The sequence below is a fragment of the Pygocentrus nattereri genome, chromosome 4 (genome assembly GCF_015220715.1).
Source record: "Pygocentrus nattereri isolate fPygNat1 chromosome 4, fPygNat1.pri, whole genome shotgun sequence".
Taxonomy (NCBI): domain Eukaryota; kingdom Metazoa; phylum Chordata; class Actinopteri; order Characiformes; family Serrasalmidae; genus Pygocentrus; species Pygocentrus nattereri.
In genome coordinates this window covers 33,662,206-33,682,293 of record NC_051214.1, presented here as the reverse complement: position 1 = coordinate 33,682,293, position 20,088 = coordinate 33,662,206, and the positions used below count along the sequence as shown (strand labels likewise).

General features: G+C 38.9%; 1 protein-coding gene across 1 annotated transcript in view; it reads left to right on the top strand.

Annotated features, from left to right (window-relative positions):
• Positions 1 to 20,088, top strand: part of mfsd2b (major facilitator superfamily domain containing 2B) — a 33,459-nt gene that overhangs the window by 12,103 nt on the left and 1,268 nt on the right. The window contains exons 5-14 of the mRNA XM_017683783.1: positions 5,663 to 5,786; positions 9,228 to 9,306; positions 10,168 to 10,349; positions 12,455 to 12,545; positions 13,004 to 13,125; positions 13,407 to 13,490; positions 14,856 to 14,939; positions 15,388 to 15,497; positions 18,668 to 18,811; positions 18,970 to 19,146. Coding sequence (XP_017539272.1) covers positions 5,663 to 5,786; positions 9,228 to 9,306; positions 10,168 to 10,349; positions 12,455 to 12,545; positions 13,004 to 13,125; positions 13,407 to 13,490; positions 14,856 to 14,939; positions 15,388 to 15,497; positions 18,668 to 18,811; positions 18,970 to 19,146 — 1,197 coding nt within the window. The remainder of the gene's footprint in view (positions 1 to 5,662; positions 5,787 to 9,227; positions 9,307 to 10,167; positions 10,350 to 12,454; positions 12,546 to 13,003; positions 13,126 to 13,406; positions 13,491 to 14,855; positions 14,940 to 15,387; positions 15,498 to 18,667; positions 18,812 to 18,969; positions 19,147 to 20,088) is intronic.

Sequence of the window (20,088 nt, the reverse complement as noted above, 5' to 3'; positions counted from 1 at the left end):
TGAAACCATCATAGACAAGCAGAAAATCACGCTGTTGCTGGGGTGGTAATTTATGGTATAAAGAGATGAAAGAAAGGTGAAAACACATATTACACTGACTTGTTTTTCCAGATTGTCCGTGTGAATTTCTGTGGTAGATTCTCACCCAGCTAACCTTGATGATGTAGTGCTGTGAGTTACGCACATCTATAGCAAACTGTGAACTGACCACGATAATTGTTATTTTGACCGCTTAAAACATCAATTTATTATAACAGAGCAATATCCTACAGTCTTTCATGAAAAAAAAAAACAGCTTTAGGGTGTAATTACTCTTTAGCCCCACAGGCTCTTTAATTAACCCCTTTTCACTAATAGGCACACAATGCAATTTCTGTCCTGGAGGCACCTCAGTTTTTGCACTGCCTGCATTTTTGTTCTTCATTAAAATTTATTATCTGTATGATTTTATCTTCTTATTTGATTACATTAATTAAAATATTTCATTCTGCCAACGGGATGGCCACTAAGGGGTTGCAGAATGATCTGCAATAACTATCAAGATTTGCAATATGTAGTAATGACTGCAACTCAGATATCACCCATAGAAAATACACTATGAACAGACAGCAAGTGTTGCCAGATTAGGTTGCTTCCTGCCACAGTTGGCAGACCTCGGTTGGATTTGGCAAAGGGGAAAAGTCCTTTGGCAGACTGGCTTGTTTGTCATTATTTTGGCAGGTTCTAAAAACAATATAAAATTAATAAACTGCATTACTTAATAATGCAGCTGATTTTTGACTCATGTCTCTCCATTCCAGTCAGTTAATGTCAATCAAAACTTTGACATTTTAGACACTCCTTTTGAGAGGAGGCCGTTGCCCCACACAGCCGTGTGTTTTACAGTCAACAAAATACAACCCCAATTCCAATGAAGTTGGGACATTGTGTAAAACATAAATAAAAACAAAATACGATGATTTGCAAATCCTTTTTAACCTATATTCAATTGAATACACTACAAAGACAAGATATTTAATGTTCAAACGATAAACTTTATTGTTTTTTTACAAATATTCACTCATTTTAATTTGATGCCTGCAACATGTTCCAAAGAAGTTGGGACAGGGGCAACAAAAGACTGGGAAAGCTGAGGAATGCTCAAAAAACACCTGTTTGGAACATTCCACAGGTGAGCAGGTTAACTGGAAACAGGTGAGTGTCATGATTAGGTATAAAGGGAGCATCCCTGAAAGGCTCAGTCGTTCAGAAGCAAGTCGTTCAGTTCACCACTTTGTGAACAACTGCGTGAGCAAACAGTCCAACAGTTTAAGAACAACGTTTCTCAACATGCAATTCATCTGAGATGGACTGACGCAAATTGGAAAAGTGTCCTGTGGTCTGACGAGTCCACATTTCAAATTGTTTTTGGAAATCATGGACGTCGTGTCCTCTGGGCCAAAGAGGAAAAGGACTGTCCAGGTTGTTATCAGCGCAAAGTTCAAAAGCCAGCGTCTCTGATGGTATGGGGGGTGTGTTAGTGCCCATAGCATGGGTAACTTGCACATATGTGAAGGCACCATTAATGCTGAGAGGTACATACAGGTTTTGGAGCAACATATGCTGCCATCCAAGCAACGTCTTTTTCAGTGACACCCTGCTTATTTCAGCCAGACAATGCCAAGCCACATTCTGCACGTGTTACAACAGCGTGACTTCGTAGTAAAAGAGTGCGGGTACTAGACTGGCTTGCCTGCAGTCCAGACCTGTCTCCCATTGAAAATGTGTGGCACATTATGAAGCGCAAAATATGACAACAGAGACCCCGGACTGTTGAGCCACTGAAGTTGTACATCAAGCAAGAATGGAAAAGAATTCCACCTACAAAGCTTCAACAATTAGTGTCCTCAGTTCCCAAACGCTTATTGAGTGTTGTTAAAAGGAAAGGTGATGTAACACAGTGGCAAAAATGCCCCTGTCCCAACTTCTTTGGAACATGTTAAGTTAAGTAATACTTTTTTAATCCCACAACTGGGGAAATTCCACCTCTGCATTTAACCCATCCATGAAGTGAAACACCACATACACACTAGTGAATACACACACACACACACACACACACACACACTAGGGGGCAGTGAGTACACTTGCCCGGAGCGGTGGGCAGCCCTATCCATGGCGCCCGGGGAGTAATTGGGGGTTAGGTGTCTTGCTCAAGGACAACTCAGTCATGGACTGTCAGTGCTGGGGATCAAACCGGCAACCTTCCGGTCACAGGGCCAGTTCCCTAACCTCCAGCTCACGACTGCCCCTAGATGCAGGCATCAAATTCAAACTAAGGGGAATATTTGTAATAAACAATAAAACTTATCCATTTGAACATTAAATATCTTGTTTTTGTAGTGTATTCAGTTGAATATAGGTTGAAAAGGATTTGCAAATCTTCGTATTCTGTTTTTATTTGTTTTACACAACGTCCCAACTTAATTGGAATTGGGGTTGTACACATATAAATATTTTTTATGCACATATAAATATATTTGCAATTATTATTTTTTGTCTAGGCATCTCTTGGATGTCTGATAGGGATACTAAAAATTACATAAAAGATTATTGTTATCAGTAATAAAATGTTTTCCCTAATGTAAATTTTTGACAGCAAGGCATCTATGGTTAATGTACCTAGAGGATTAATATTAATGGTTAAATGCTATTATTTATGCTATTATTTTGTATTATCGTTCAAATAAATGAGTGTTTCTAATGTGTACTTTTGGTGGGTTTGGCTGGAAACTATAGAAGCAATCTGGCAGCTGTGGTCACAGCAGGGGAACAGCCACACTGATTTCTAGAAACACTTTCTAGCTGTGTTTGTGGATGCTCATTTGTTAACTTGTGTTTCTGGTTTTGTACCTACTGAACTGCACCTACATGTACATCTCACCCCTCCCGAATTAACTCAAGGCAGACATCTCTAGGCCATCCTGTCATTTGAGCCATCTTACAGAACATTCAGAGCCATCCATTCACATTAACCCCTCTGCCCCCTCTGTCTCTCTGGCCCTTTGTGTTGCCAAACAATTGCTGGGGGAGCAAGGGGGCTGGCTCACTCTGCAATAGGGGCATCTGGACTGTGCCAGAATCGGCCACTCTCTTTCTCTGTCTGTCTTTCTGTTACTCTTTCTGGATTTTTTTTTTTTTTTGCCCACAGTTGTTTATCGTCTGTGGAACTGAACACCATAGACAGGGAGCAGAGGTCAGTGAACTCAGGGCAAACCTGCTTAGAAAGGTTCTAAACAGGTGATCTGTGCGGATTTCATTACCATACAGGGATTTTAAAGGCACACAGCACTCTCAGGATCAGAATTCAGTAGTTGAACCACCTTCCAATAGAAATCAGTTGCTTCTGCTTCTATTATAAATAGTGTTTAAAGTTTTCTTTTCTTTGCTGAGCAAGGAAGCGACACATATTGACCGCACTGTCAGTGGTGATTGACAGTATACAACAGATGCAGCAGATGGGGACCAGGTTAAAAATCACTGAAGTATTCCTTTAATCGTTGCTTAATGAGACGCAATCATTTGCTTAAATCACTTTAAGTTGACTGCGCCTGTCACTGTTGGTAATGTGGTGGTACATCTGTCATTATGGATTGTGAAACGACATGTTCAGCTTCACCAACTCTTCCCTCTCCCCTCTCAACCCAGTGTGGGTCTGCAGCTAGCTCCCTCAGCCATAATGATATGGAGAGGTTGTATCTCGATGAATTATACATGGCCCACACATCTTCCCACATCCTGAAAGGACCCAAATGCAGCAGAATCTTCCTTCCCATCCAGATCTATGCTGTCTTGACAACTATGCTGAATCAAGCACTTGGCTATGCAGCATTTTACGATCTTGTGGCTGACAGGATTAGAGGTGTACAGCAGCATCCTAACAAACACCACACAGCCAGATGTCCTGCAGTAAACATTCTCACACATACACATACACAGAGCACCACTTCCATAAGTGTGGCAATCGGGGTAATAGCTGCAGTCGTACAAGACATCATCTGCAGTAAGCAAATGCTGGTGTTACTGCCTAAGGAGTTGTCATTGGGTGCATTCCATGCTGTTATAGATATGTGTTTTGCCTTTGAAAATGACTGTATTTGACGTGTTGGTTATTTTTAAGCTGTAACCTCTGCTGGGTAGCCAGCAAGTACACTATCTGCTTTATCCACCAAACTAACATTATAGGAGAATAGCCCCAGCTATAGCTATAGCTAAGTACCCAAAGCTGTGTTAGCTACCTGCTTTGCCCACTCATGAACTGGCAGACATCACAGGCGCTCTGAATATTCTACATTTTATCATTAAAATAGCGCTGATGACTGACAGCTTAAAAATAATCAACATGTCAAATACAGTCGTTTTCAAATGCAAAATAATCGCAATATAACATTAAAGTGTAAGCTTCTCTTTAGCGTCCCCAGTGGACATTTGTTTCTCAAAAGTGCAGCAAAACATACTCGAGGGCAGTCAAGTGGTCAGAGGTACGTTTATCCCATGAGACCAGGTTGCATTTATATATATATAAATATGAACTGACGTTATATATACACACACACAAACATACACACACACACACACACACACACACACACACACACACATAAATATATATATATATATATCCTCTAAACGTGGGTGAAAATTTTCATATTCTAAATAAAGTATAATATGACTACATATTCTACACTATTTACTAGAGTTTGAGCAACAGTGACCACTTTTGTGTCTAAAAAGGTGTTGTTAAGAAATTTTCTTTAACAATGGCAGCAGGCACAGCACAAGGGTAGATTTAGTGATTCTGGGGCTCCAGGCAAAAGACAAGAACGGGACACCTGATGAACATTTTTAAAGTAGTTTAGGCTCTGGGCATCCCCTACACTGCAAAATATCTTGGCAAATAAAATCATCTTAAATCTAATAAATATATCTTTTTGAGATCCTTGTAAGATAAACTCTAGCATCATGTATGGCCTGCTGAGCCCGGGCAGCGCATCTGGTCTGACTGAAAAAAACATTAACTTAATGACTAACATTTTACTTTCTTCCCTGGTTTTTCATTTCTCTGCTGAATTTGGTGACTCGTTATTCGTTCTCAACACCCAAAAATCTTCCTGAAGAATCTCCTCTCCTAAATGTAGATTATTACTTAGTTGTCTGTGCAGTGGTGTCATCACTTAACACTAAATACTTCATATTTACCATCAGAATAACACAGTTTAAAGTCTCAGAATATGATGTAAATATGTGCGAAGACACGGCAAAACATGCCATGATGTGGCCGCAATAAATGCGCATACAGTCCATTTTCAGCCAGTTCTGTAGAATGTTTTGTTGGGAAATTTAATTTCTTTAGACTGACGTCTCTTGATTGTTATTTTATTGCACCTTTTAAGCCCTGCGCCTCATGAAAATGGGGCTACATGCATTTGCATGACAAGTGGTGGTCAGAGTAAAACCAGTGTTAAGTCTGAGGTGTTAAGCATTCCAAACAGACTGATGTGAATTTTATCCTTTGTAGAACTTTCGTTTTACTCACACCCAGATTTTAACTTTTAGATTTTTGTCAAAACTTTATAATAACACTAATCGCTGAATGCCTAATAATCTTGCTTTTCTTTTTTAGGATGGTGGGCTGCACCCCGTTTGTGGTAGTGTCCTACTTCTACTTGTGGTTTGTCCCCCCTTTCACCAACGGAAGGTTCATCTGGTATCTGGGCTTTTACTGCCTCTATCAAACCCTCATCACAGTAAGTGTTCATCACATCCTATGGATCAGACCCACATTACAATTAGTATCTGACTGCCGCAAATATTACAGCATATTATTACTTGTTTACTGTCCCAGTTTCATGCTGTTTAGCATGCCCAGGCCTTGTTCAGCAGTTAAACAGAATGTTTCCTGAACAGAATGTACCGCAAAACCTCTAACAACATTGGAAGTTGATGACATATTTGTATATTATCTGCAGTATTTAATATGATGCTAAACTAAATGGGCTTCTCATACAGCTTTATGATATTTAGCTGTGAGGGATTTTTATTGCAATGTCCTTGAGGTTAAAAAGGCCCTGTACTGGCTTTGCAAAGCAAATCTTCCAAGCTAACCTGAGTGATGTCCAATAGTGAAGGGAAACCTAATACAACCATCCTCTTTATTGTTCAACAGTAAATAAAAAATAAGTGATCATGAATCTGTCCATTTTCAAATGTCTCTTTCCGCCGTGTGTGTTGCGTTTTTACTGCTTTCATGCTTTTATCATTTATTTCCAAGATTTATTGGTGTTTGGGCCCTTTGTCACTAAGGCCTGGCCCAAATCTGTAGCCACTACCCTCAGTCAAACCCACTGGCATGTACTGGAATGGGGAAGCCGCTCTGACCACAGAAAGACACGCTGTAATGACAAGTCGTTTTAACTCCTCGATAAGTACACAGTAGAGGCAGCCAGAAACCACCAGAGAGGGTAAATGCTGCTTTCCTCTTTTAGCGCTCTCCATTGTCTTTAAGTGCAAGGCTGAGAACCAGCAGCTGCTTCCACTATCAAGGGCCGTGCATCAAGAGTCCGAGTACTGTTGTTCTTTTAATTACGCCATTATTCTTAATTAGACTGTTTGTTTTTCATTTGCACAAGTAAACCTCTCTGAAAAGTGTCAGGAGCAGCATTTTAAATGGAAATCGAGTGCAGGTTCCGTAGCCAAATGACTTGGGTTACTATTATGGAACAAAGGCAGGGCTGGGCAGGCGCTTTGGAGAGATTTATTTTGGTAGTCCGTTGGACCATTGGCCTGCCACAGTGCTGACTGGACTTTTTGTGTAAATTACAAAGTAAAGGAAAGCGAACACTGTCGAACTGGGCATAGCTTCCCAAAAGCATCTTAGGGTAAAAGCAACTGAACTGGCAGAAGGAGTGTTCAGTATGATGCTTCCTTTACCATTTAAGATCCATCTTTGTGCTTAGATGTTTTTGGGAATAGAGCAGCATACCTCACTTGTGTTCTGTGATTCTCTAGGCTTCTCCAACTTAATTATTCAATCTAATGTAGAAACTAGATCGCAGTGCCTGGAGTGGCATAAAACTGTCACAATTTACCAACATATAGTTGAGTTTGCATGAAATGTATGGCCTAATTGATGCAGATGTTATAGGCCTGTCACAATTATATCACCTAATCTCAATTGTTTTTGAAAATCGCAGTTATTTGAGATCATTGCATTTATTTAAGCTGACGGACATCATTTTCCACAGCCATTACATTTCACAGTAATATAAAGCTGCAGCAAACAAAATGTGAATTGAGTGCGTTGTGTTGAGGCAAATAAATGTCAATTTTAAAAAAATGTAAATGCATTCATTGAGACATCATGGAATATCATGAGCACGCTAACATGTTTACAGGGCAGCGCTGAGTAGTACTTGTACAACAGTACAGTGCGCACAGTATTGATTCAACAGTACAACCAATGTTAGCTACTAAGTAAACATATATATATATATTTTTTTTCTTTTTCTTATTTTTGTTCATGTTTGTTTTTTGTTTTTTTTTTGTGTGGGTGTTTAAATATGTTTATAATATTGTGGTAAACATTACAATTTGTTAAAATCAATAAAGACAATGTTGGCAAAAAAAAAACATAGTAAGTTAATCAGCCATTCTCACCACTTTGTTTTAATTGGAAATTATGTAAAAGAAGATACAATTAAATCATTAATCGTTATAATCTATATCACAATTAATCGTCAGGTAAAATTTCATGATCATGACTGCTCCACATTCAGCAGGCTCATTAACCATTGGTTGTACTCAGTGGAAAATCCGCCAACTTACAGAATACTTTCATGGGCAGGCACAGAATTGTGGGACTGTAGAATTGTAAGAAGTGTGTAAGATTGTTAAATCTTGCTTGATACCTCATACCTAATCCTCAACCCGCTATTCAGATTTGCTACTCAACAGCTAATCAAATGACAAAAATCTGAACATGCAAACTCTCATTGACCCTCATCAAAAATTACATGTTGAACTGAATTACTCATCATTAGTATCCATAAGGATAAGAATACATAAGGATCCTTGTGTGTGCAATTATTGTTGTCAACCTTTTTTATTTTTGTTATTATTACTGATATTGTTCATGATATTGATACTGATTTTAATTATTTAACTGCACATTAAGCTTTTTTGGGTTAGGAGTGGTCCTGTTTAGATAAAACAAACACTCAATAACCTGTCTAAAACATATGAGGGTTAGGTCTGGGTTTTGGGTTGAGTGTAAAGTTCAGGTTAGGACTAGGGCCAGGATTAGGGTTAGGATTAGGTTTTGGGTTGAGTTTAAGGTTCAGGTTAGGATTAGGTCCAGGGGTAGGGTTAGGTGCTGGGTAAGGTTTGGTTTAGAATAATGGAAGTAACATATTAACACTACAGCTACATCTAATGTAAGTAATGTATCAACAGAATGTCTACAAGATATTGACTTCACTGTAATCCGATGCTTTACTACTGCTACTCCACTGATAGGTTGATGATGTGTTACTGATACTCTGTCAAGAGTTTATTAATCATCTATAAAGGGCCACTCCAAATAAAGTGTTAGCAACTATTGATATAATGTGTGTACACTCATTCTACGTCACATTTGACTGTGGACTGTAGTTTGAGATTAGTTTTTGTGTATTTTGCAAAATTAAGCCTTTTGCATTTTCTTTCATCAAGCAAAATGCAACTGTATGGCGAATAAAACAAAACACCAATAAAATTTGATTTATTCAGTGCTTTGATTTTGTTTGAGCTGCTTGTCATGCAAACTCTGTTCAGAAGACATTATATACTCTCTTTCATCCATCACTTTATTTTGCCCCCCTTTAATTTGGAGACGTTTGATATATTTTACCCTTTACTTTTCTTTTTATAGTCTTCTCACACAGACAGGCTGTATGCTCATTAATCCTTGTGTTTCACCTTTTGCCTAAGAGCTTGGCATAGAATTTATCTTCTTTTCCATTATTTTATCAACACTCTGCTTCAGTCGACTTGTCCTATTTTCCACAGTGGTCAATACTGTTTTTAAATGAGGTCTTTAATCTAGAATTCTAACAAAGTCCAAAGAAGGCCTGCACAGTAGTGTATGATAGTGCTCAGTAGCTATTCTCTCTCTCTCTCTCTCTCTCTCTCTCTCTCTCTGTATTCTGCAGTGTTTCCACGTGCCTTACTCAGCCCTGACCATGTTCCTGAGCACAGATCAGCGAGAGCGAGACTCAGCTACAGCCTACCGTAAGGTTACTGCTCAGCTACACTCACACTACCCAACTCAGGGTTGTGATTTGGTGAAGGCATCTATTATGAATAATTATAATTCATGACAGAAGAAAATGAAAGTAATCTCAGTTTTTCTTCCTTAAATGTGCAAACCCAAGGGTAAACTTTGAAAAGCCACCAAATCACCATTTTGCAAAACCTTGTGTCTCTGCAGTGTTACCTTCACATCAGAACCATAAAATGCTCTGAACTTTAAATGGAAGTTGAACCTTAAATGGAAATGAAACAAGACTGTTTTCCCTCGAGTAATTTTGTCTCATTTCTATTGATTTCTATTGATCCAGAATTCTTTGCAAATGGTAGATGGCATTTTTCAAGACTGGAAAAAATCTTTTTCTTTTAAATCGAGCTACAAGAACAGCACTAAAAGAATTCAATGAAAACCATTTACAAGTGCTTTGCATTGAATTGAAGCATGTCAAAAAAATAATAATAATAATTCACCAATAAAAAAAAATTGTCCTGAATAATTGAAGTGCAAACAAACACAATCAGAGTTTGATGTGAAATGGTTTATTGTAGAGAAACTTGTAGAGAGACTAGTGGTGGTGATAGGAAGCAGGGCTCACTATGTCTGCAACACAAAGCCAATTTACTTACTAACCAAAACCAAAACTGAACCTGTAATCTAATAGGAGTCTCATTAGTAATTATATATATGCTGAATTGTAAAATATTAGTTATTCAAAGAACATTTTTTCTTTGGGGACCACCTGCATATACCTCTCTGCCATAATAACTTTCTGTGAGCTTTTAGAGGCACTAGACATTTGTACAGAAGACCTGTAATCGTCTCTCTATGTCTCTCCACTGCAGGTATGACCATGGAGGTTCTGGGCACGCTGGTTGGTGCAGCCATCCAGGGCCAGATTGTAGCGAGCGCTCACACTCTGAAGCACTGCCGCCATCACAATGTGTCAGCGGGTCACTTGGGAAACAGTAGCGGGACAGAGGTCATCAGAAGCCTGGCACTGTCCCAGGACTTCCTGTCACATGCAGTATGTATCAAAGACATTGCACAATGAAAATAACCAGTCCTTTGTTGAGGGGCAACTGCCATCACACTATCACAGTTAAAGCGATAGTTCAGCCAAAAATGACATTTGCACAATTTCTCTCTTACCCCAAATGTAGTTGATCAATCAGTGTCTGAATGTATGTACATATATGTACAAGAGTTATTGTCTCAACCCCTTAAATGAGCAGTTAAGAACAAACCATTGCATTGTTTTCAATGTAATTACTGGACAATAAGCCTTAGGATTTTACAAGTGTGGGAATGAAGGGTGAGGGTCATGCAAACTGCATGTCTAAATTATCAAACAGTGGTGTCAAACTGCATAAAGTCAGCTAGCAAATTTGCTCATGTGGTTTCTGACACTGTATGACACACTGTTTTCTACAGAAATGGACAAACAGTTTCTCACGGTTCAAAAAACTCCATTTTTTTTATTTTTGTTTTTCCACATGATTTGAAGACAGCAACTCTCCTTTACACTGTATGACCATTTCATGATGAATAGACCAATGTAAATGCTCCCAGTGTACTTAGAATAAAAGTATATGATGATTTAAGTATGCATGATGCTAATTTGCACAGTGCTAATTTGGGGAGTATAAGTTTCCACTGCTTGTTAGAACGTTAGCCTCATAGCTCCAGTGCAAAACTAAGGAGGCAAACTTCAGTCCAGGTTATCTCATAATTTTCCATCTTTACGTGTGTGATCTGTCTGTGCATTATAACCATGAAAGTGTTACCGCAGAGTTGATGAGCCCACTTCCAGAAAACAAACTGAGTACATTTGCTCGCTGTTTAGTCATGAGCCTACAGACAGGACCCACTCTGTGAAGACGTCAGAAACTGACCTGAGATAGTAAACATGAGAATCAAACGAGCCTAGAACAAACAAGTATGCTTGGTTTAGGGAGTGAGGGTGTCTATTTTCAGTGTGTCACCCACCTCCTTAGGCAGCCATACTGGAAGTGAGAGTGGGCCAACAAACCCTGAGGCTCTCCTGTGGCTGACGTTGATGTTTTTGGGGAACAAAAAATCATTCGTGCATCAGCATGGGGAGCCACAGCTATTTGGAGCATCCCTCCATGTCTCACCAGCACGCTTGGCTTTGGGTAAACCCTGCCGGGGCGGTTGGATCTGGGTCCTCCACGCTATTGCCTTCTGTAGCCACTGCGCATTCCTCTGCGGCCCAGGAACAGGGCGGTGCGCTTGTTTGGGTGCCCCAGCCAAGCCCTCCAAAACAGGCCTCTGTTTGATCTGGATGAGTAATGAAGCGCTTTGCTGCAGTGCATGGAAAAATAGCAAACAAGTCCGAGATTGTTTAGGGCAGAGCAGTTCCTGTTTGAGGGTAATAAATTGAAAAGTTCCTCTATTTGGGGGTTCCAGCTAATTTGGTCTAAGTTCACAAGGCCATACAGCATGGTGTCTTGTCTAGTACTTGCCTTAAACTAGTGACTGCTTAAACAGAATTCCTAAAACAGTTCAGTTTCAAAATGCCCTGCATTCCAACGCTTTTGAAACATATTTTGCCTCAAGAAAAGTAGACACGAAAACATCTTACATAGGTTTCAATTAAACAGTACCTCAGAAATACTCCATTTTTTGTTATCTTCTGTCATCACAGACAGCTTGTTATACTTTCACATTACAGCTTTTCTCTACATTCAGCTCCCAGTTAATTGTAATACCCACCAGTAACAGTGAAAACGGTTCTTTTCAGTGTAATCCTAAAGGATGCATTTGGTTCAATGGATGATTTACTTGAGTGCAACTTTGTGTTATTTACAGAACACTGCACTTAAAGGTTTGCACTGGATTCCCTTGACAAATGTGCTTTCTATGTAAGAAGAATTACCATAGTGCTTTGCTCTGCTGTTATAGGATTCACCTGAGTGTTAAAAATGCATATAACATTTTGAGTAACTCTTAAAATAAGAAACTGTGGAAGTGAGAAAAAACACCAAGATTTTTTGTTGTGTTTTGGGGTATTTATTTGAGGAACATTATGAAGTGAATTGTTTATTCTCAGAATAATTTAGTCTGCATAAGATAATAACAACTGTTTCAAATTTTCCTCTCTCCTCACAGAAGGAGGTGTACATGATAGCTGCAGGAGTGATAGGAGGACTGTTTCTAATTTGTACAGTGGTGATGTTCCTAGGAGTCAAAGAGAGGGATGGTAAGTGCTAGCTTTGAGGACATTGCATGCATTTAATTACATGGCTGTTATTATTGGTTATATTATTAGTAGTATTGATTATAATACTACTACTATTACTACTACTAATAATAATAATCATAAGTCATGCATACATTATTATATGTTGAATATTAGTATAATTATTACATTGCTGATACACTAAGACATTTTTGCAAGTGGCAACAGCAGATATATTAATTAATATAATACACTCAAAGGTTCTTTGGAGCAATGTTATAGAGGATCCACTTTTGGTTCTCTAAAAAACCTGTCAGTAGATATTATAAATGACTTGTGCAAATGTGAAGAACCTTTTTTTTTAAAGTTTAAATAACCTCCATATAATACAAACATTCCACAGCAACTAAACCACTATTTTTAAGAATGTATTTACAGGTGAAAAAATGCAAATCCACACTTTTTATTATTTTTTTTAGATCCCTATGCGCCGAAGACGGAGAAGCCCATTCCTTTCCATAAAGGCTTTGTGCTTGTGATGAAACATGGACCGTATCTGACGCTCACAGCAGCTTTCCTCTTTATATCTGTGGCCATCCAGGTAAAGAGCTTACATTCAATATTTATTTGATCAGTGAAGAGTGTTCACAGTGAGGTCTTGCTGCAGAAGGAGCTTCTTTAAGACATGAATGGATGCTACAGCAATAGCCACAAGCATTCATTCTTCAAGCATTCTTTTCATGCTTGAGATATTGCTTTAAATGAAGTCTTAGCATTGAGCTCTGCAGGTCTGCTTAATCATGAAGTCACGCAGCATAGAGTAGAACTGCTTCCTTCCTGAACAAAGGGGTTTTCTTATAATACCAACTGTTACTTTTGCAGCTGGTGCAGAGCAACTTTGTGCTGTTCTGCACATATGCAGTGGACCTTCGAGATCACTTTCAGAATATAGTGCTGACAATTCTGGTGAGTGCTCATCACATTCACAGCACATTCATTTGAATGAAACAATGGTCTTACTGAATGGAGTGGTCTTAGTGATCAGCATACGCTATATGTCAAAAAGTTAGTAGATACCTGCTCATGCAAAAGTTGCTTCTGAAATGAAGGGTAGTCATAGGGAGTTTGTCCCCCCATTGCTGCTATAACATAAAGGCTTGAATCACCTTTGCCAGAAGACACCTTGATGACCCCCAAGTCTTGGAGTATTGATCTGTGAACTTATAAGTCATAAGTGAAACTTTATGGAAGACCAGGATCCCGTTACATCTAGTGTGCAGCCAACACAGCATTCCACATTCATTAAGTTCATGCCAACAGTCAAACACGGTGGTGGTAGTATGATGGTCTTTGGATGTTTTGCTGCTTTAGGGCCTGGGTGACATAACTGACTGAAAGATGAATTCACCTTAGTATTAGAAAATCCTAGAGGAGAATGTCCTGTCATTGGTCTGTAATCTGAAGCTTAAACTCATACACATTATACAGCAGGACAATGATCCAAAGCAAGAGCAAGCTCAAAAGAAACTAAATTAAGGTTTTATTAGATGCTGTGACAGGACTTTAAAAGGGCAGTAAATGCTCAAAAACCCTCCTGAATCAAACAATTCTGCAAAGAAGAGTTGTCCAAAAATCCGCCACAGTGATGAGGAAGACGGGTCTCCAGACAGCATGTGATTGCGGCTGTTGCTGATCAAGGTGGCACAGTTAATTATTAAACATATGGTGCATTTACTTGTTCAGTGATATACATATCTTTTTTCCTTCAATAAATGAGCAGTGTTTCCTCATGTTCTCCTCACATTACATTTTGTATGAGGATCTGATGCAACAACTGAGGAATCTGAATACTTTTTCACGACTCGAATATTGGAATATTGGATGTTTATTCTGGATCACAAACATCACTCTGACTCATCCCAAGGTTACTGGATGAGACTCCATTACTTCAAAGAACACAGCTTCACTGATCCTAATGCTGACTCTTGGCTTTGGACAGTGACCTCATGTGCGGCTGCTCCAGTTCACCCCATTCCACTGGAAATGCTCTTCTATAGAGCTTATATCATGCCTGTGTCAGCAATGGGTGCACCTTAATGTAGCTGAATTCACAAATTAAAAGGTGTGCAGATACTTTTGGACGTAAATATCTAATGAATTTACAAAGTATTTACATTTAAAGTACAAAGTATCTTGCAGGGTTTCAAGGACATTGGTCCTGCATCCTGTATGAGGGAGATGATTGATTGTATACAATTTATTTGCTTTTGGACTTCAGTCCAAAAGGCTCTTATGTATTGTTTTAAGCACGCCCTGTCGCCCACTCTCCAGATGTCTGCAGCTGTGAGCATCCCTTTCTGGCAGTGGTTCCTGCAGAAGTTTGGCAAGAAGACAGCGGCATTCTGCGGCATTACGGTAACCGTTAGTCTACCTCATTGTGCATCTCTGCCTTCTTCAGCCACTGGTTCTTTAAATCTAGTGTACTTATCAATGTACAGTGCCACACTGTGGACAAAAAGAGTACTGTCTATTTATGCCAATCATTGCTGCTGGAGTCTGTACATCTGCCCAGTTAGTCCTATACTTACTGTTTGTCTGTATTTATTGCATGCATTAACTGTAGGTGCTAGAATATTTTAATCTCCATATACACATGGGGCCATACTTCTGATTAACTTAAACATTAGATATTTAAACATATATAATATTATAGTTTTGTACTGCTATACTATTATAGTTATAATGATTACTGAATCAATCAATGCTTAAGATAACAAAGCTTTTGTTTTAGGGGTTAACCAGAAAACATTTTTACAGACACAAACAGTGTGATGAGTCTAATGCTGATCTTGTGCGTGTGCAGTGGATCATGCCCTTCACGGTGATGCTGGTGTTCATTCCTAACCTGGTGGTGGCGTATGTGGTTGCTGTGTCTTCTGGACTCAGTGTAGCTGCATCACTACTTTTACCATGGTGAGTATGTTAAACGGCTGCAGGCTACTCAGCATGTTAAGACACCGTAATTCAGGTCACAACTGTAACATAAAAATTTGGTCTCTGTCTGAGCAAAACCTTTGGTCATTCTTCTCTCTCTGTTTTTTTTTTTACATGTTCAAAAATGGCAGCTGCCATTTAAACTATGTCTAAATATGACAAACTGACCAGAGAAATGGTCCAAGATGATGTAGAATAAGATATAAGGTTTTGTTTCTGACAGCCAAGCTCAATGTTTTAAGTAAAATTGTAAAATGTTTTAAGGCAGCCTGCCTACTCACTTTTTTTAAAGTTAAATCTTTTTTTCACAGGATCGTGTCATTAGTAATAGTAACAGCAGTAATAGTATTTACACATGTAGCACAGGTTATGCTACTAATTTTACAAAACCTTAATATTGTCTGTTTAATTTTTTTCCAAAGGACAACACAATATATCAGTAACTCACATTTACTGTTTGTAAAACTGTATTTGAAAAAATCCTAAAAATACGGTTAGGAATGCACTATGAATGAAACTATTGTTATAAAACCTTTTTATAGGTTAAAGGATTTTGTATTTACACTGATCATTTGTGAAGTGACTTTGTCAAGTACAACAAACTTTAAATGTGTTTTAGTTTGGGTTTAACCCTGTGAGACTAACATTTCTGTGGTTCAGTGCCTCATACTTACATTATGAGCCATGCATGTCTTATTTGATAAAGCAATTAAGCAAGAATAATATCAAGATGAGTTTCCATATATGTTGGAATACCTGCCACTGTGAGGCTCCCCAAGGTTTATTTCTGAGGTGTGGGAAACACTACGTTTTAAAGTTAAAGGTTTATTTATATATTTTTATATTTACAGTTTTAGTTCTTTAAACTGCCTTGACCTAACGAAGACACTTGGATGAATTATGAACTGTATGCTCACACAGTAAAACAGGAAGCCCAAATTAAATGATGGAGCAGGGAAAGCAGCGATGGGTTGTATCAGCGGTGATCTCTCTATGGTGCCCCTCTGTGGTTACTTTCTTTATGGCAGGGCTTTTCGGTCTGTCCAGTTCCAGCCCACATTCTAATTCTGTTCCAGCTTCAAACACACACTGGTCAAGTAATCAGGGACAACAGAATGCTGAATAACCATCTCAGGCATGTGAGAAGAGGGAACACAACAAAAATGTAGACAGAGACTAAACCAAACACAAAAAACAGAGAGGAGCACTGTTTAGAAGGCCCTACTAACTCTGGTCCTCTGCTAGCGTCTTAGCAGTTTGGTGATCATTTTGCAGGGAAATCGCCAAAAACTGTGCTGAGTTTAACATCCCTGCTATGAAGAAGCTTCCAATTTCAAACTAATCACAGCTCTTACTACCCCATGAGTAGACTTACATGATGATTCAGGAGGGTCAGTTTTATTCCTCACTACAATTGCCCTCTGCATACCTCCTTACTACATACTAAAAACCGTTTGTGTCTTAATTCAAGTCTGGCATTCAGTAGGTTTTCACAGTGAATGAATATGAAAACGAGAATGAGACAGTGTAAACAGTTAAGAAATTGTATAGTCCACTGCAGTAAGTCCAAGTTCAATATTTGCAGTGCTAATAAAAAGAGAAAGCAGTGATTAGTAAATCCGGAGTGCTCTATCTTTAAAATGCACTCATTCCAAATGTGATGCTTGCACTGTGCTTCTGCATTATGACAGAAGTTTTATTATACATCACCTTTTAACAATAATCTTTTAAGGAATGAAGACACCAATAATCCAGCTCTGAAGGTGGAATTTCTGTCGTTCTGTTATGTAACTATTAAGCTGCACGTGATTTTGGGGCTTCTGTTGTATTTTGTACTTCATAATGCACAATGTGTTTCCAGTGGTAGACAAGTCTGGACTGTAGAACACACAATCTGTTATTCAGCCACACTGTTGTAACTGGAATATGGCCTGGCATTGCAGCACTGAGATAAGCATGGGCACCTCGGAAAAAGACGTATAGAAGGCAGCAGACGTTGCTCCAAAATGTGTATTTATCTTTCTGTTTAAAGGCGCCTTCACAGATATGCACGTTTCCCATGCCATGGGCTGACATATACACCATACTATAAGAAACCCTGGCTTTTGAACTTTTTGCTGGTAACAGTCAGGATGGTCTTTGGCTGAAGTTCACATCCATTGTTTCCATTAACAATGTAAAAGACTGACACATCAGGCCATAATGCACATTTTCACTATGCATCAGTCCATTTTAAGTGAGCTTGAAAACATAATTACCACATCATCAAATTGTATCTAACAAATATTGCATTTTGGTTGACATCAGCAACTAGTAAAACATCAGCTTGGTCTGCTGTGCTCACATAAGACAGTGTTGTCAAACTTAACCAGTAAAAGGACCATATTAAAAAATCGCATCAAATCTGTACTCCAGAGAAAAAAATATTTTCATTAATGTTGTGCTTTAACCCAAACTGCCCATTCAAACTGTTTATTCAAAATATGCAAAAACTTCAATCGTGAAATACAGGTACTTGTAGACTTTAAAATATTACATGAATACTTGAAATATTCAAATATTTGAATATGAAATATTCAGGTGTCTTTTAAACTGCTTGGACTAGATACCTGGCATCTTTTCTTTGCTGCATTTCATTTCTGAGCTGCTAAGCTAAAGTTAAGTGTTTATATTGGTTGACCTGCAGTTGAAATGCATTTTGGTGATATGACTAGTGTGGGATTGTGCAGAATTGTGTAAAAATGAGGCGTAACTGCTGTCCCATAGACGGTTGTTGGGGTTGGAGAGTCAGAGCACATTATGTTGCAGTGCATGCTGGAGACTGTAGTGCAGCACACTGAGAAAAGGACTAATATTAATAGAAAATTAAAATGCTTTGTGGGCCAGATACGACTGTGTGGCAGATCTGGTGTTTGACACATGGGGTACAAGAGAATGTACTGTCAGGTGATATGTCACGCGTCAACTCATGGAAAAGCATGGAGCCTGCATGAACTACTTGTATTTACAATTTTGTCAGGCACTGAAGTGCAACTTCCTTGTGGTGAACTCAGAAATTCATGAGTTTATGATGACTATCTGAACATATCATAATACGAGAAATTATATCTGAGACTCCTCCTCCTCATGCTGTTTCACTTTTTGCCCAGGTCAATGTTACCAGACGTAGTGGATGACTTCAGACTGGCAAACCGCAACTCAAAGGGCCATGAGGCAATCTTCTACTCCTTCTACGTTTTCTTCACCAAGTTCGCAGCAGGGATCTCTCTGGGAGTGTCTACGCTGTGTTTAGAGTGCGTTCTGTAAAAACACATAATTTACCTTTTTATCCCTTGTAATTAAGCAATAGGGTTATTTTAAGGGGCCTTATACATTATACCAGGCCTCTAGCCCAGTGTTTTTCTTGTCCTCAATTATACTCACAGTAATTATTGTCTTGCCTGTGCTGTAGGTTTGCTGGCTATGACACAGGAGCATGCAGACAGCCTCAGGCAGTAGCATACACTCTAAAGCTCTTGATTGGCGCGGCCCCAGTAGCCTTTATCATCACAGGCCTGATGATACTCTTGCTGTACCCCATCAGCGAAGATGTGAGACTGCAAAACAAACTTGCCCTGGAGGAGCTCAGGTGAACTACATACCTACTGCATGTTCACATATCATGATGAACAGAACAAAAAAAATGTGGATGCTACTTCATCTTGATATTTTAGGAACCTTTTTCCATTCCGTCATAAGGTTATGACTTTGGAGATACAATGTTTTCTTTCAGCAGTAAAAGAAAAAGTCTAATAGTTTTCTGTGCTATTCTTTCGCATCCTTATAAGACACTTGGACATTGGTGCAGGAAAAAAAAGTACAGTTCTGCATACCTCTGGCTGATTCTGTAAGATATTTACCATTTTTAGAAATGAGTGGCCATGTAAAATACATTTCTTTTTCATAACAGAAATTTGCATATACTGCAGTAATGCTAACTAAGAAAGTAATAACACATTCAAATTCTACATTGCCTTGGATCTTAAGATCATGTGCTGCTCCCTTGGGCATCAATGAGAGCTTGCAGCCTTTTGTGACGGTTGTGAAAGAGTGCCTTAATTTCCTTAGGTGGTAAAGCTGCACACACTTCTTGGCAAAAAAGCCTCCTTGCATGTGTTTGAGGTTCATCTGAACCTCATCATTCCAATGTTCATCATTCCAATGCAGCCAATCAAGGGTCAACTTGGCCTGGTCTGCAGTCCAACTACACTCCATGCTCAGCTTCCAAGGTTTTTTCCTAATCTGCTGCATTTACTTTATCATCAATTTTCATCAAAGTTCCTGTGCCTCTAAAACAGCAAAGGTCCACCAACCTCCTTAATGTTAGGGATGATATGTTTCTTGCCAAGGACCTTGTTAACTCCTTTTCCAATGTAACATTTATGGTTGTGACCCTAAAGTTAGATTTTTGTGTCAACTCTAAATTACTCCTGTATATCCTTATTGTATGTTCCAAAACAGCCACACCAATTAGTTTCAGAGAAGCCAGTATCTGAGCCAAAGTTGCTTGTGGGTTTTTTTGCTTATAATA